The 17,435-nt window shown below is 45.0% G+C and overlaps 1 protein-coding gene across 1 annotated transcript in view; it reads right to left on the minus strand.

The window, feature by feature from the left end:
- MYH15 (myosin heavy chain 15) overlaps positions 1-17,435 on the minus strand; it is a 112,129-nt gene that overhangs the window by 7,373 nt on the left and 87,321 nt on the right. The window contains exons 24-28 of the mRNA XM_070800492.1: positions 12,280-12,472; positions 11,814-12,017; positions 7,203-7,328; positions 4,947-5,117; positions 2,834-2,938 (exon numbers count right to left, since the gene is read on the minus strand). Of these exons, the coding sequence (XP_070656593.1) occupies positions 2,834-2,938; positions 4,947-5,117; positions 7,203-7,328; positions 11,814-12,017; positions 12,280-12,472 (799 nt within the window). The remainder of the gene's footprint in view (positions 1-2,833; positions 2,939-4,946; positions 5,118-7,202; positions 7,329-11,813; positions 12,018-12,279; positions 12,473-17,435) is intronic.

The following is a 17,435-nucleotide window of genomic DNA, read 5'->3' on the forward strand; positions in this document are numbered from 1 at the left end:
CTTTATCTTTCCCAGGTGTTGCTGCTGCTGCTGCTGCTAAGTCGCTTCAGTTGTGTCCGACTCTGTGCAACCCCGCAGACGGCAGCCCACCAGGCTCCCCCATCCCTGGGATTCTCCAGGCAAGAACACTGGAGTGGGTTGCCATTTCCTTCTCCAATGCATGAAAGTGAAAAGTGAAAGTGAAGTCGCTCAGTCGTGTCCAACTCTTAGCGACCCCATGGACTGCAGCCTACCAGGCTCCTCCGTCCGTGGGATTTTCCAGGCAAGAGTACTGGAGTGGGGTGCCATCGCGTTCTCCATTCCCAGGTGTTACCTCCCATAAATCTCTTATACTTCTGACTCCACCCTGTCATCTGGTTCCTAGAGAGCCCACCTGAGACCAGATTTTTTTTTCTTATCCCTTGAAATGAAGATACGTATCCACATTTAGATTACTAAGGATTAAATAACACCTACACACAGGTCCCTGAATACACTGCTGCTGCTGCTGCTGTCGCTTCAGTCATGTCTGACTCTGTGCAACCCCATAGACGGCAGCCCACCAGGCTCCCCCGTCCTTGGGATTCTCCAGGCAAGAACACTGGAGTGGGTTGCCATTTCCTTCTCCAATGCATGAAAGTGAAAAGTGAAAGTGAAGTCGCTCAGTCGTGTCCGACTCTTAGTGACCCCATGGACTGCAGCCCACCAGGCTCCTCCGTCCATGGGATTTTCCAGGCAAGAGTATTGGAGTGGGGTGCCATTGCCTTCTCTGCCCTGAATACAGGAGGTAGACAAATGTAAAGTAGAGCAGGTAGATAGGGGGTGGTGTTGGGGAGGAAAACTGTCTTTACCTCCTGTAAATAATATAGGTTCCTAATCCTATGTCCTGCTTTATAGCATACATTTCTAGACACTGGAGAGGAAAACAGGATGAATTTCCAAATGCTAGAGGGACATATGAGGGGAGATAAATTCTCAGTGGGACTGGCCTTAAAACTCTTGTAGATGGAGTGACACTTGGTTCCCTTTTCCAATGCAGTATGATTTTCCAAGAGGAATTTTTCCTACGAAAGAAAAACCCTATTTATATCCCTTTCAAAATGACATTTTATAATGGCACCTATGATGTACTATCACAAAACACTCTGCCCCACAGTCCTGATGGTTATTTTGATGTTAAAGGAGAGCAGATTGAATTGACTCAACATCTGCCTTGAATATTTCAAAACCAGGTACTGATATCAAGGAATATGGAGGGCTCTCTAATGTCTCTTTAAAGTGACAGGGTCTTGCCTGTTATCTTGTAATAAAAAGTACTCAATAGGTGTTACCTGAGTTGATGGCAGAAAATCATTGCATAATTGAATAGATATACTCTAAGCATTGTGCAGACACTTGGAAGAAATTAAGAAATACACTTCCATGCTAGTACAAGGGGAAGACACAGATTATTGCTATAAAGAAACAAAGATAAAAACACAATAGAATGAGACTGTATTACTTGGGACAATGAAGAAAGTATAGCTTTAGTGCACTGTTGTATAATGAACCTGTTTACAGAAGAAAACTGTAAGAATAATCCATAGGAAAATAAAAAGAAAAAAAAACAGACACAATTAACAAGCAGCACTTTGCTTCCTCACGTTGTCTTATCCTTGCTCAAAAGAAGCATAGACTAGCACACCTTTCATGTTTCCTGGGTGTTTACTTCCTGCCCCACACACACCATGAGGCAGTCCCCAGTGGTTTTCACTATAATACCTAGCATGGTCTAAAGAAATGTCAGGCTAATTCGCCTTAGGAAAGAACTACTTATTCAGCAAAGAAGAACTGTACAAATAGCTCATTTCATCTTAATTAGCCCAAGATGGTGCTTCTGAAGCACTCTGCAGTCCTAACAGTACTCTCCTTCCTACTGCAAGGAAGGAACACTTTGATGTCTCTGACACCAACTCAGCCTCGGGGGCCACTATCAGGACTGGCAGATCTCTCATGAGTGCTAAGTTGCTGTAAAGTGGGCACCTAGAGTGAGTTTGCCTTTTCACTGGAACAAGCTATATTGTGTGGCAGAGAGTAACCATTGGCATCTGTGTTTAACTGAAACACACGCATCTGCTCTGTGCCAGGAAGGTGCTGGGCCCAGAGGAGTGAGCAAGATATGTGCTATCATGAGATATCTGGTTTTCTCTGTTTGAAGAAAAGGTAAGACAAGCTGGAAAATGAAAACACAAGTGAAGGAGTAGATTGCTACTCTGGCAATGCATTAGTTACTGGTTACAAGTTTGCCCACTTCTTTTCAATTATTTGCTTAGACATGAAAACAGTCAGAAAGCTGCAAGGGGCCTCTCAGCATTTGCTGTATTTCCACCCGGCACCAACACCAGATAGAGTCCTCGGTGGCCTGGAGTGTTTGTGAGACCAGAAAACAAGAGTGGAAACGTCCCCTGCTCCAATTTAACTAGCACCTCATGCAACCTGCTGGCTGAATCGCCACCCCAGCCTCCACCAGTCACTTCATTTACACATTGTTCTCACTCAGCCTCTCACAGGAAGGCATCTTTCCAAAAGTGCTGCAGACATTGCGTGAGAAAAAACAAGGATAGTATAAATAGCTCTTCGCCTCTAATTGCAACTTGTCACTCACATTGTGCTTCCCGAGAGCTCTAAAGAGGGACCAACCCAAATCAGTAATAGCAGAGGAGCTCTGGAAGGACAAGTTGGTGTCTCCTGCTAAGGGAGAGGAACGATGGAGAGAGAACTAGAGGAGTCCTAGGGGGTGGTTTCAGGCTTGAAGGAGCACATCTGCCTGAGGTAGGGTGCAGCCAGGCAAGCAGGGAGCGGCTTCTCAGAGTACCTGATGGGTCAGCTCCTTGATGCACCGTTCAAGCCTGTGGGCTCCCCTCTGGGCCTCCGAGTTACGTTGGACTTCGCTCTCCAGTTCAGCCTCCAGTTCACGAACCTGCAAGCAAACCATGGTCTCAGATGATAGGTGGCCAGCCAGCAAGCCAGGAGGGCATTGCAGTGGCCAATTGATACCATCAAGGGAAGATGTGTTTACTCTGGTTCCTGTAGTGGTGGAACAGAGCAAGCTGTCTGGGAAAACTGCCTCGCCAAGTGAGCTGGTCGAACTACGTGAGCTCATAAAAGGACTGTTTAGACTCTGAAGGATGTGAAAAGCTAATCCATGCAGAGATGATAAGTATCCTCTCTTGGATTACAAAAGTACATACACATGTGCGTATTAGAAGGTACATAAGTATATATAGAGAATAAGCTGCCTCATCTTTTTCCATGTTCAGTTCTGATTCTCTAAAGAAACCAGACCCTGAGTCTATGTCACACATATGTCACCCACAGCCCTGCTAGGTGGGAGAGCTGTAGTACAGATGAGCAGCTGGCCTGTAGCCTTATAGAATTACACGATCAAGGTTAACATCATTCAATGAATATGATGCCTCCTATGCACCAGGGATACAGCAGGGAAAAAAACACAAAAATCTCTCCCCTCTATAAGCATCCATTCTAGTGAATGAAACACACAAAGCAAAGTAAAACATAGATTATGTTAGATGGTGGTAAGTGGAATGGAGAGAAATAAAGCAGGACACGGGGTAGGGGGTTGATAGGGAAGGGTGTCTTTCATACAATTTTGCAATCAAACCAACTAAACAAGGTCCATTCGGAAGGCCTAACTTTCATCTCTGTTTTCCTCCTATGCGTAGTGGCTTTTATTCAGTTCAGTCACTCAGTCATGTTTGACTCTTTGCAACCCCATGGACTGCAGCATGCCAGGCCTCCCTGTCCATCACCAACTCCCAGAGTTTACTCAAACTCATGTACGCTGAGTTGGTGATGCCATCTAACTAGCGCATTCTCTGTCATCCCTTTCTCCTCCCACCTTCAATCTTTCCCAGCATCAGGGTCTTTTCAGATGAGTCAGTTATTCACATCAGGTGGCCAAAGTATTGGCGTTTCAGCTTCAGCATCAGTCCTTCCAATGAATATTTAAGACTGATTTCCTTTAGGATGAACTGGCTGGATCTCCTTGCAGTCCAAGGGACCAGTGGCTTTTATTAGTCTTCATTTTATCCTGCCACCGATTCTTTTTGAAAATACAGGCAGATGTGTACATGTCTTCGTATTTTCCCTCTTTCTTGCACAGAAGGTTATATACTCTCCACATTGCCTGTGCCTTTATTATCATTGTACTACTAGGCATGAACTCCAGAACATTACAACACTCTTCTTCACTCCTTAATCAGTATGATTATACCATAAATGTGTATTGGTATTCCATTATATAGATATATCATAAATGTGCAATGGCAATACTTTCTCAGAGGCCCTTCTGAGGCATGAAAATCCCAGTCAAATATTCTTTCCATTCTTATAGCATCTGTCACATGACCTGTAAATTGTCACTGAAATTGATTCAATAATTTTAAAAATCCTATTTTCAAGCTAGGTCTTTCTAGTCTTCCTATCCTGAAGCTCCCTGAAGGCAGGTACTACATCAATTCTGTCAGTCCTCACTACATCTGCACTAAAGTCTTTCTGGTCCTGGATTTACTTGTTTCCCTCTGCTTTCTCTGGCTGTTAGGATAGAGGCATTCTCCATAGAGCAGATAATGGGAGCAAAGGCAGGGAATCAAGACTGTTGAGAGGATGTTTGGAAACAGTGGGTCCCCAGGCTGTGGGGAGCCTAGTGCCGGGGCGGGTGAAGCTGGGGGAGATACATTCCACTAAGCAGGAAGGCAGGTTTCACCCACTCCAGGAAGAGTCCTGTTTAGTGGCCCAAAGTCAAGAAGAATGAATGAATATACTGAGATCTGACACTCTCAGATGACTGCAAGTGCTACAAGCCAAAGTGAAGAGGGAGGTAGCACTATCTGATGTGATATCCCAAGACAATAAGACTTTGAACTGGGAGTTGTCAAGACCCCATGATTACACAGGCAAACTCCTACCCTGGATTCTAGTTTCTGGATTTGCTTTCTGTTCCCCACTATGGCTGTCTGCTCAGCATCATCCAGCCTTTCTTGTAAGTCTTTAATTGTCTGCTCCATGTTCTTTCTCATCCTCTCCAAGTGGGCATTGGTATCTTGCTCCTTCTTCAGTGCTTCTGACATGTTTGCTACCTAGAAAAGAAGGAAAGGGACTGAGATAATCTGGAAGCCAACAGAGCTGAACATTTTTGTCCTTAGTCTTCAGTTCCTGATGTGACTAAAGGCCATGCCTCGCCTCTGTACTTCATCTCTTCCCACTATGCTCTCCCTAACTTCTGATCCTCGAGTTTGGTAACCATAAGGCAATCAAGATAGCAGCAGCTACTGGAGATCAGGGTGACGGGTGGTGGAAACAGACCAGAGATGAAACACCACATGAACATTATCACACAATATCTGTATTCAAAGAAAGCCGACCAACTGAGGGCAGAGTTTTTAACTGAGTAAAGCACCAGGACATGTCCTATGGCAGCACGCACCAGGAAGAGTGTGGTGTGCTTAGAAGAATCTTTTTCACGCCTCACTTCTGTAATTCTGTGACTTGCAACTGCAAACAAGTTTAGGCTCTAGGAATTTGGCAGCAACTGATGCTTTCGGTGCCAATAATCTGGCAAAAGGATGGTTAATTCTTGCAAAGCCTGCTCTCGGCTTTGATTGTGTATACAAGGGCTCGGTGTCTTGCTGCCATTATTAAGAACTGTTTCATGAATCTCTCAGTGCCTTTAATGTAAGAACACTGCCCTCTCAGCCAAAGTTTCTCTGTCTATCAGGTTACCAACCATCTGCATAACTTAAGTGTGAGACGTCTGTGCAGATGGTGAGGGCAAAGAATAAATAATGGAGGTAACTCTGGGTTTTGCTATGTGGGGCTGGAGCTCAGAGCTGAACTACTGGAGAATTAAGGCAGGGGAAGAGGTAGTGAGTTCATTTTTCAACATTGTCAAGAAGATCTTTTAAAGGTGAAGTTATGCAGATAGAGTCTTCCTAACGTGTGACTGCATAAATTTACCAAGCAGGAGCAAAAAGCTCTTTTTTCCCCACTTCTATGTAGATTTTCATAAATGTTTGAAATGAGCATATTATTTTTCCCTTGGCCAAACACTTTCAAGCTTTCTCACACCTCTTTTCCATCAGAAAGCAGAGTGTCTGCGTTGATACAAAATGGCTGAATGCTAGGCATGCTTTCCCCATTCTTCTGGATTCTACAGTGACCTAGAGCTAGGATTTGGTGTAAGAGTTTTAACCACCCAAGTGCTTGATGATTCAGACAGATACAGACATAAGTTTTCCCCTTCTTTTGAATCCTAAAATGACTAATGTAAAACCTAACTGAGTATCTTGTCTCTTCGGTTCCCATACACTGTTTAGCAAGAGGATCAGCTTTCATTCTCAGGGCGAGCTCTGGGCTGCTGCGTGTGTTTGTGCATCCGACGTACTGTGCAGGAGCACCTCATGGGGAAGTGGTGAGTGGAGGGTGAGATCAAGTCCAAGCTCTGCTCAGCAGGCGCTGGGACCTGCAAGCCTGGGACCTTGACGCACAGACTTTTCTCCCACCTCCCTCCTTCCATGGCCTTTTTTTTTTTGAGTACTGTCATCTGTTTGTCATGCCTTTTGAGAGAAATCTGCATCTATCTGCAGTGGGTGTCCAGAGTCTATCCCTTTTCAGTGCCCACAAAGGTACAGTCAAGGCTGGCAGTCAGCCCTGAGCTTGGTCTCATTCACGAAAAGTACACCTATCAACAACTTTAAACTTGCAGATAAGGAAGGTGCACCAATCCTGAAGGCCTTCCTCACCGACCCGATTCTGTTACTGAAGCAGCAGTATGGGCTGTAAAAAAATAAGTGAAATAAGTATTCTTGCCAGATCATCATCATGAAGCCATTACAGGCCCCAGGAAAAGTAGCTATGGGTAAGGAAACATAAGAATTGTTTCTAGATACCAGATATATTGATTCACAAGTGGAAAGTGGTTTGACTATTTTCAAAAGTCTCTTGCTTTCACAAGATTTTGCTTATGGTGATTCAGCTGCTTTTTTTCATTGTGTGGTTTGGGTGGAAGGGAGGAGCCGATTGGCCTAATTTCCAAAATGGGGGCAGAGAGGCAGAGGGGTCAGTTAATCTCCCCCCTGGCTATATGGAGAATCAATGGAATCCTTTCTGGCTACTGCTCCTGTCAGCTCTGGAAGACAGGAGTGAGCAGGCAGTCATGGACCCACCTCAGTGGCTGCCTTCTTGGCCTTCTCTTCTGCATTTTGACAGCCCTGCATCGCCTCCTCAGCTTCCTTCTGCATCCTGGCTACATCCACCTCCAGTTTCTTCTTCTGGCTGAGGAGACTCGTGTTCTAAAGAAAAGCAGCATCCTGATTAGGAAAGTTGAGATCAGTGGTGAAACGCAAGCTGGTCTGTTCAGGACATGCAATGTGAGGGGCTCTGGCCAGGAGGTCATTTTCCTCTAGTCAGCCATACTCAGTGAAGCAGCACTTCCAGGGCCAAGAGACCACATTAGATTGAATGCATGGGATTTCATCTATGCGTGGTCCACTACTGGAGAGACGGCAGCCTGAATCCGAAAGGAGCAGTGGATCCAGACAACCTACGAGTCCCAAACACGTGTTTGGTTTTCCCCTTATTGAGGAGTATGTTTTTCTGCCTCTTGCTCTTTGATGTGGGAAGAAGCAAGTGTCCCAGAGTAGAAGTCAGGGTCAAAAGCAGACATCTGGAAAGCAGGGGTCTAGGAAATAAAAATGAGCTTCCTGCATGCTGCTCCAGGGGGAAAAATCTTCCTCATCATCGACCTCTGTTTCTATCAATTCTGCACTGATATAGGGGGTGGGAAAAGTAATTCTGATGAGCCTCACCCCCCAGCCCTTAGAAAGCTCCATCACATGGGAGAGTTACTTGTGTTCTTTGGCTGGTGCTGCCCTAATTCTTTCCTTCCTGGGTTGTGACATTAGAAACTGAAACTCCTTTTTGGTCTGTGTTTGTAGCACAGCTTTTCTGAGGGTGTGAAAGCTCAGCAGAGAGAATGTATTTAAAAGGCATAGCCTTCCTATTTTTAATTTCTCTTCTGTTTGTTCACTTTTCCTCTGGCTAGTGCCTTTCTCAGTGGCAAGATTAAACCTTGGAAACAGGAAGAGAGATATTACAGCCTCACAGGTTCTGTCCTGCTTCCTCAATGGTGGGAAGCATCTTTGTCAAGATTGCTATCCTCAGTCCTCATTGAGAGACAGGCTTTATGTGCCCAGGGACTCCTACTGCCAGGGGTGTAGCCTGGGGGGTGGGGGTGAGGGCATTTCCTGGAGTTTGTCAGGATTCTCACTGCACAAAACTCCATAGAAACTCTTTGTAAAGAAAGGTACAAGTGTAAATCTTGATTCATTTATACACAGAATCACTTAAAATCCACTAGGGAGTTGATAGTTAAAGTATTTTCAAGCTAAATGATTGGTTCTCTTTGGGAAGCAGAGGGTGAGGGAGTACTGTGCAGAAGGGCAAGCTAGATGTTTGAAAAAGGACCCATGTAATCAGACAGGGATAACTTTGGCCTCATATGTCTGGTCTAGGTTAGAAGTCTATAAAATGGTCACTATACATCAATCAGAAGATAGCTGGTATTCCCAGAATTGCAAGGGGTCCTACTTGGCCAAGGTAGGACCTCACAAGAGAGAGGAGTCCTTGTGAGCCATAGATCACCTAGATCAGAACTGCACCAAGGGTAGTTTCTGGACTGGCAGCATCACCTGAAAACTCGCTTGATTCCTCCTATAGCAGAGATTCTGCAGTGGGTCTGGGGTGAAGCCTGAGAATGTATATTTTTGTGTTATTTGCTTTTATACACATAAAGTTTCAGAAACTCTGCTCTGGAGATCAAGTCTCTGTGGCCTAATTTTCTTTTTTTTTTCCAGATCTATCTCCTCCTCTCTATGTCTGCTTTTGCTCTGGTTGATGTCCTCATCTCTCTCTAGGCTAGTGCTTTATCATCATATGGAGACCTACTGGTGCATCATCAGCTATAACCATGTATGGCAAATGATTTGTTACCAATAGCTATTAAGTACTACAGATTTACTTTTTAAAAATTCAATATTCTACTTTATAACACTTCTACTCATTTTATTTATTTAAGCTTTCCTGAGAGAGAAAGAAAATACTGAAGTGAGTTAGCCTGTCGGGAATTATGCACAGCCTATAGCCTGTTTTATACACGTGGTATCCTAATAGGATCCTGTCATGCACATGGACACAAAGTCAGACTGTAGGCACAAACTAAATGCAATGCCTTCCAGCTGGTGCATCCTTGGCTTATATTTCCTTTTATCCAGTGTTTCTCAGTTACAGTTGGCATTCCGGGAGGGGCAATTCTTTGTGATAGCGAATTACCTGTATTTTGCAGGAGCATTAGTATCTTTGGAACTTGCCTACTAAATGTCAGTGGCACTTCCCAGTCACAATGGCAACCACAATGATCCCACAGATGTTTCTAAATAGCCCCGAGCATGGCACATCTGCCCCTAGCTGCATGAATCCATCCTTCACAACAATCATCAGAGTAAACTTCTGAAGATGCAAATCTAATAACTTTGCTCCCAGTTACTCACAATTCTTCAGCAGACTTCAAACTTCATCAGTTTCAAAATCAAGTCCCTGGTGACCTGGGTCTATCTGCCTCTCCCTGAGCATCAATTCTGCTGATTTCTCCCACCCCACCCCCACCGTACGCTGTAGTAAATATATCAATTTTTCTTAACATCCTAAATCCCCTCCTCTCCTCATGCGTCTGCCCTTGACTCTGCTCTCTACTTGGCTGACTTCTTACGTGTCCTTCACAGCTCAGATCAAGCAGACTGTGCATCTCCCTGAAGTGTAGGATCGTCAGGGAAGGCTTTCTATAGGGCTATCCTTGCTTCATCACTGTACTCCTGGCAGTGCACTGCAGCTTGTTTACTTAGATCTTCATGTTTGTAGGATGATGGAGATATTCTTCATCTATCTACGCTATGTACTACTGGGCTTCCCCAGTGGCTCAGTGGTTAAGAATCCACCTGCCAATGCAGGAGACCCAAATTTGATCCCTGGGTCAGGAAGATCCCCTGAAGAAGAGAATGGCTACCCACTCCAGTATTCTTACTGGGAAAATCCCATGGAAAGAGAGGAGCCTGGTGGGCTACAGTCCATGGGGTCACAAAAGAGTCAGACATGACTGAGGGACTAAACAACAATACCATGTACACCTGTCTAGGTTATGGTTGCTGCTGCTGCTGCTAAGTCGCTTTAGTCATGTCCAACTCTGTGTGACCCCACAGATGGCAACCCATCAGGCTCCCCCATCCCTGAGATTCTCCAGGCAAGAACACTGGAGTGGGTTGCCATTTTCTTCTCCACTAGGTTATGGTAGATGCATTAAAAATGTTTATTGAATGACCCATTTACTATATGCATTTGTCTAACCACTACCGTTTCTCCTGATTCCACAAGAATAGTAAAAATTCTAAGAATTCTTGTTTTGTGTCACTTACATAATCTTCCATGAGAAGCCAGAGTCCTGACAACTCATTATAACTGTCAGGAGCCACTCAGAATTGTTTGACATCTCTTGGCTCTTAGGCAGCTTTTTTTTTTTTCCTGAATCCTGGGATTCTCAGGGAACACATTGGCATAGAGGGAACAGGATAAACAGGTAGATGACTCTGGAACACTAGTGAATGTTCCCCCCTCCTCTCTCCCCAGTATCCTAGCTGTGAGTTTCCTGACAGTTCATTCTTCTGACAGGGCTTAATGTTATGGGTCAAATTGTGTCCCTCCCCACAAGAAACATAGGTTGAAGTCCTAACCACCAGTTCTCAGAATGTGACCTTACTTGGAAACAGGTTCCTTACAGAGGCAATCAAGTTAAAATGAGGTCAGTCATGTCCAACTCTTTGTGACCCCATGGACTGTAGCCTACTAGGATCCTCTTCTTGGGACTTTTCAGGCAAGAATACTGGAGTGGGTTGCCATACCCTCCTCCAGGAGATCCTCCAGACCCAGGGTGGGCCCTAATCTGACTGATGTCCTCATAAAAATTTGGAAATTTTTTATGACAGATGACAGATACAGAAGGAAAATGATGTTAAAACAGAGAAAATGCCATGTGAAGGCAGAGAATTGGAGTGACGCATCTACAAGCTGCTGCTAAGTTGCTTCAGTCGTGTCCGACTCTGTGCGACCCCATAGATGGAAGCCCACTAGGCTCCCCTGTCCCTGGGATTCTTCAGGCAAAAACACTGGAGTGGGTTGCCATTTCCTTCTCCAATGCATGAAAGTGAAAAGTGAAAATGAAGTCACTCAGTTGTGTCCAACTCTTAGCGACCCCATGGACTGCAGCCTACCAGGCTCCTCCGTCCATGGGATTTTCCAGGCAAGAGTACTGGAGTGAGGTGCCATTGCCTTCTCCGATCTACAAGCTAAGGAACACCAAAGATTGCCACTAAACCACCAGAAGCTGAGAAAAGGCAAGGAAGGATTCCTCTACAAGATTCAGAGGGAGTGCTACCCTGCCAACGCCTTGATTTCAGACTTCTAGCCTTTAGAACTGTAAGAGGTTACATTTCTGTTGTTTTAAGCCCCTCAGTTTGTGGACTATGTTGCTGCAGCCGTAGGGAGCCCATGCATTTGGGGATGAATGAAGGGTACGGCCACCACTCTGCTGCCAAAGGCTCTCCCTGTCTCACCGGACACCCCCAAGGCTCCATGTGCCAAGTGTGTATGGTTCAAGACCAAGGCTGACTATGTAGAAACTTCTGCCTCCAACCAGTTGATGAGGCTAATGGGGAGTTTATGGGTCCCACCTGGGCATGGAAAAGATTGATTTTTTCCGTGGCTTCCAGGAGCTCCTCCTCTGCCAGCCTGCGACTGCGCTCTGTCTGCTCCTGCAAGGACCTTAGCTCCTCGACTTCAGCCTGGAGAAGAGCATTGCGCCGCTCGGCCACCGCCACCTGCTCCTTCAGCTCGCTGTTCATGCATGTGCTGTCATCCACCTGCACCTGCAGGTCCTGGGAGAGAAAACTTAGGCCTGGGCATGGGTCCCTGGGAGTCCAATGGGACCTGAGTTTGTGTGTGCACACTCAACAAAGTTAAACATAACATAAACCAGTTAATCATAAGCACATATTAATGTAAGCCAATTGAATGTAAGGTCTCCTGAGGGACTAGATTTGGTGTCCTCACTTTTATTGTTGAACACAACCTGTTACTTGGCTTGTTCCCATAAGCAGAGGCGTCCCTGCTTCATCCCCATGTGACAATTGAAAATACCTTGACCTGGGTCTGGAGCTGGCCCAGGGACTTGGTGGCCTCTGATGCCTGCCTGCTGGCACAGCTAAGCTGGAGCTCCATCTCAGTGAGGTCCCCTTCCATACTCCTCTTCAGCCGGGTGGCCTCAATTCTGCAACGAGCTTCGGAATCCAGACTCGACTGCAGGGAGTCAATAGCATACTGCTGCTTCTTCCTAATTTTAGAGTACATTCAGGGGGGAAATCATGCACCCAGGTTGAGAAAGGGTACCTGCTGTGTACACACAACAGTTTAAGAATCAGAGAAAAACTTAAAATTCAAGACAGATTCTGTGTAATTAACAAAATGAGTCTAAAGGGTCTTCATCTGGAAACCATGGAGGTTGAAGGGTTAGATCAGTGAGCATTTGTACATTGTATCAGATCAACTGTTTTCCATGTCAACTCCCCAGAAAAATCAAGAAAATCACTAGTGGGCTTCCCTGGTGGTTCAGTGGTAAAGAATTTGCCTGCCAATGCAGGAGACACGGGTTTGATCTCTGGTTTGCTGCAGAGCAACTAAGCCTGTGCACCACAACGATTGAGCCTGTGCTCTGTAGCCCACATGCCACTTCTACTGAAGCCCATGTGTCCCAGAGCCCATGCTCCACAGCAAGAGAAGCCACCACAATGTGAAGCGCCCACCACAACTAGAGAGTCGCCCCCACTCGCTGCAACTAGACAAAAGGCTGCACAGCGATGAAGGCCCAGCATAGCCAAAAATAAATATAAATAAAATTTAAAAGAGAAAAGCACTAGAATATTTTTGAGATTCCTGTGGGACAGACTTTGCCCTTGTCTAAGACCTCCTCAAGGACAGTCTAAGGCAAATATCTGGATTCCCTATAGTGGCTAAGAGTGAAGGGAGGATGCTCTTTCAGATGGGCATAATATTTAAACACTTTCAATGGTGAAACATGTTTGAAGACAGCAAGAAACAGTCATCCAGCTTGAAACAAGTCCTATACCAGCAAACCTGCTCTAATGACCTGTGACACCTAATTCCTAGAATAGCATGGTTATCTTTCTCCAGGAGTTTGGGAGTACAACCAAGGATAGGCTGAGAAAACTAACTGCTGTGTGATATTGAATTACTTCAACATGCCTTTATAACATCCATGCTGAAACCATTTTTGCAAAGTGCCAGAAGCTTACACAATAGATGTGTGTTCAGGAAGACAAAGGAAAAATATGGGGAACCCCGAGAAATCATTTCCCAACCCTCTTGCAGAAAGTCTGGGACTGTGTGACTGAATTCTGACCAACTGATATGGGCAAAAGTGTTTCCAAGCCTCACACATACAACTTTTTACTCATGATCCTATGTTCTCTTCCCCATCAATGGCAAACCTGATGGCCACAAATGAACCCTCTGGCATCAAAAGATGGAAGGAACCTGAGTTCTTGAATGACTTGGAAGAGTAGTGGCCCACTCTCCATCCTACCCCACACTGGACTCTGACACAAAGCAAAAATACACTTTTAAGCCATTGAGATTGGGTGGTTGTGAGTTAGGACAATGTAACCGTTATAACTAACACAGGCCCTGTTAAACTCACCCTATGAAGCAGGGCCTAATACTGGACAGATAAGACAAGCCATACTCATAGAGTCTATCAGCACAAATAGCAGACACATGCTCATTTTGAGTCAGAATTAGGTTCCACACTGAGTTATCGCTGAGCCTGTGTTCTGAGCTCCAAGGCCAATCAGGAAGACACGCAGCCTGCAGAGGAGTAAGAGTGTGGTCAGAGTTTTCAACTAGGTGACAGGTGGAGGTGCCACTTTTCATGACCACACTTCACCCCATTGATGGAGGGGGCGTTCAGAAGTAATTATGCAAATGTAAGAGAAAAAACTTTCTGGCCCCAGAGCCCAGAATTAGTACATCTCCTGTGCCTCCATATGCTGTGGTCAGACTCTCCTGCCTGCCTTTAGGTCCTGGGCTTTTGCTTGGCTGCCAGAAGAGGATCCCACAGGGATGCCAGCATATAAAGTCACTAGAGACTATTATGACTGAATTGTGTCTCTCTCCCCACCCCAACCAAACTCATATGTTGAAGCCCTAAACCCCAGTACCTCAGAATGCAAGTGTATTTGAAGACAGGACCTTTAAAGAGGTGATTAAGTTAAATGAGGCCCTTAGGGTGGTGAGCACCAAAGAATTGATGCTTTTGAACTGTGGTGTTGGAGAAGACTCTTGAGAGTCCCTTGGACTGCAAAGAGATCCAACTAGTCCATTCTAAAGGAGATCAGTCCTGGGTATTCTTTGGAAGGACTGATGCTAAAGCTGAAACTCCAATACTTTGGCCACCTCATGCGAAGAGTTGACTCATTGGAAAAGACTCTGATGCTGGTAGGGACTGGGGGCAGGAGGAGAAGGGGACGACGGAGGATGAGGTAGCTGGATGGCATCACTGACTCGATGGGCGTGAGTTTGGGTGAACTCCAGGAGTTGGTGATGGACAGGGAGGCCTGGCATGCTGCAATTCATGGGGTCACAAAGAGTCGGACATGACTGAGCGACTGAACTGAATCCAATCTTACTGATGTCTTTAGAAGAATAGGAAATGTGGACACAGACAGAAACTTTAGGGATGAGTGTGCACAGAGAAAAGAAAATGTGAGGATCCAGCAAACCAAGGAGAGAGGTCTCAGGGGGAACATCTTGATCTTGAACCTCCAACCTCCAGAAATGTGAGAAAATAAATTTCTGCTATTTAAGCCACCCAGTCTATTTTGTTATGGCAGCCCTAGCCCACAAGTACTACAGGGACACATACTCAACAGCACTGAAAGCTTTGAGATATTGCTCTGTCTTACATAAGGAAACTCATTTTTGCTGAACTGACTCTACTTATACAGGAACACTAAAGCATCACTAGGCTGGTGTCAAAATCCTCCGTACAGAGATATAATCCACTTAAGCAAACAAAATGGATGTTTCAACTGTACTTTTTCCACAGTTGTTTATGCAATTTCATGAGTACCTACAGACAAGTAGAAAGTGCTACGGTTTAAGAGGCTTCCATATAATACAGGCCTGGAGAATTGCCACTAAACAATCAGCACATTCCACGCAGAGTCAAGAAATCTTTCAAATGAAAACTCCTCAAGCACATTTTTTTTTAAAGAAAAATGAAGCAGTCAAGACCAAGGCAATATGGTAAAAGTTCCTTTTCTATTTTTCCCAAAATGTGAAATATAATTTGAGGAAAGAAAACAAATGCAAACAAAATCAGAATAAAAGCTTAAATTCTGAAAAAGCTAAGGATTTTAAACTGTCAATTCAATCAGTAATATTTTTCTCTTGCAACGTTGCTCATCTATATCACAGAAATGAAAGATTTTCCTTAATTCTAATACATACGATTCAGTTTTAAAATGATTAACAAGATATTTTGCTAACTAAATGCCATGCCTGATTTTGAGATCCTGTATCTTGAAGTTGTGCTAAAATATTTTACTTAGACAGGAGAAGAAATTTAAACATATTCTTCTGGAAGAGACTCAGACAATAAAAGAAATTAAGTTGGATAGTGCATGTAGATGAAGACCATGTGGCAAAGTTCAGTATTACTAAGTTCAGAGGAGTGAACCATATGGAAGGAAAAGATGATGGATCATTCCTAGGAACCTGAGGTCACAGGTCAGGGGTGAGCTAACTATGGGCTCTGGGCCAAATTCGGCCATGTCATTTGATCTCTTATGGCTGCTTTCAAGCTAAGGTTGCAGACTTGAGTAGCTGCAACTGAGACTCAATGGTCCACAAAGCCAAAAATATTTACCATCTGATGCCATAAATAAAAAGCTTGCCTAACCCTTCCATAGATGATCAAAGCAAAGCAAACAAATACATTTTGATAGCATAGGGAATTTTGGTGCCTCACTCCCCAAAACTCCTTCCCCAGCATCTCTCTGGGTGTGTCTGGAGAGAGCAGAATGCATGCTGGGACACCCCAGTTTTGGTCCACTGAGAAGCCCCCACACATTTCAGCATTTTCATGAATACCCTGAGTTGGGAGGGGGATGTACTTAGCCAGTGGCCCTGGAAGATTCAGGACACACACCTAACTTATTTTCAATCCCGGCTGGGGCCTTGCAGCAGGGCCCGACTTAGACGGCGGTCACAGCTGCCAGTTGGCCTTCAAGCTGGCCGTGGATATCACTCTTGCTTTCCTGGTAGAGGAGGGTGAGGATCAAAGCCCCTCCTTCCATCAGTGACTGCATTATCACCTCTCTAACTCTAGCTTTGCTAATTACAACATTTGTAAGGAAACAAAAAAGCCCTATGCTATACTAAGTCACTTCAGTCGTGTCCAACTCTGTGTGACACCAGAGATGGCAGCACACCAGGCTCCCCCATCCTTGGGATTCTCCAGGCAAGAACACTGGAGTGGGCCGCCATTTCCTTCTCCAATGCATGAAAGTGAAAAGAGAAAGTGAAGTCGCTGAGTCTTGTCTGACTCCTAGCAACCCCATGGACTGCAGCCCACCAGGCTCCTCCATCCATGGGATTTTCCAGGCAAGTGTACTGGAGTGGGGTGCCATTGCCTTCTCCGCAAAAAAAGCCCTATCGATTCATAAAAGTTTGCGAAGCCCTATCTAGAATAGCAGACACAGCATGTTGCCAACATGAAGTGCTCAATAACTATGGAACAAGTGAAACATACAACCCACATATGAGCCACTCATTCTTTCACCCCAACAGGCTTCCAGCCTGGCTCACGAAGGATCAGCCCTCACCTAATGGAAGAACAGTGGGCTGGGAGGCAGAGCATCAGTGAAGTGAATGAATTACCAGAATTTGCAGCCCTACCAAGGTTTTTACCTTTGCCTCTGAGTCTCTCTCAGAGGTACTCCTGGTCCCTTCAGCATCCTGAGTCCTGTATCCTATGCCTCCCTCAGTTTCTACGGAGTTATCCAAGCATTATGTGAAATAGGACCTTGAGCCTCATCTTTTCCTCAGGCAATATTTCCCTTGAGTCCTAGATTTTACCTGGCTTATCTTTGATTGCTCAAAATCCTATGTTTTGCTAGTATTTCCCCTTGGTGTTCTCTTCCGTTTTCTTAAGATCCCTTCCTCTCCTAGCCCTGAAGTCAGACTAGACCCTCTGATTAAGGGTTTCTGATCTAGTC

The sequence above is a fragment of the Bos indicus genome, chromosome 1 (assembly GCF_029378745.1).
Source record: "Bos indicus isolate NIAB-ARS_2022 breed Sahiwal x Tharparkar chromosome 1, NIAB-ARS_B.indTharparkar_mat_pri_1.0, whole genome shotgun sequence".
Classification (NCBI taxonomy): Eukaryota; Metazoa; Chordata; class Mammalia; order Artiodactyla; family Bovidae; genus Bos; species Bos indicus.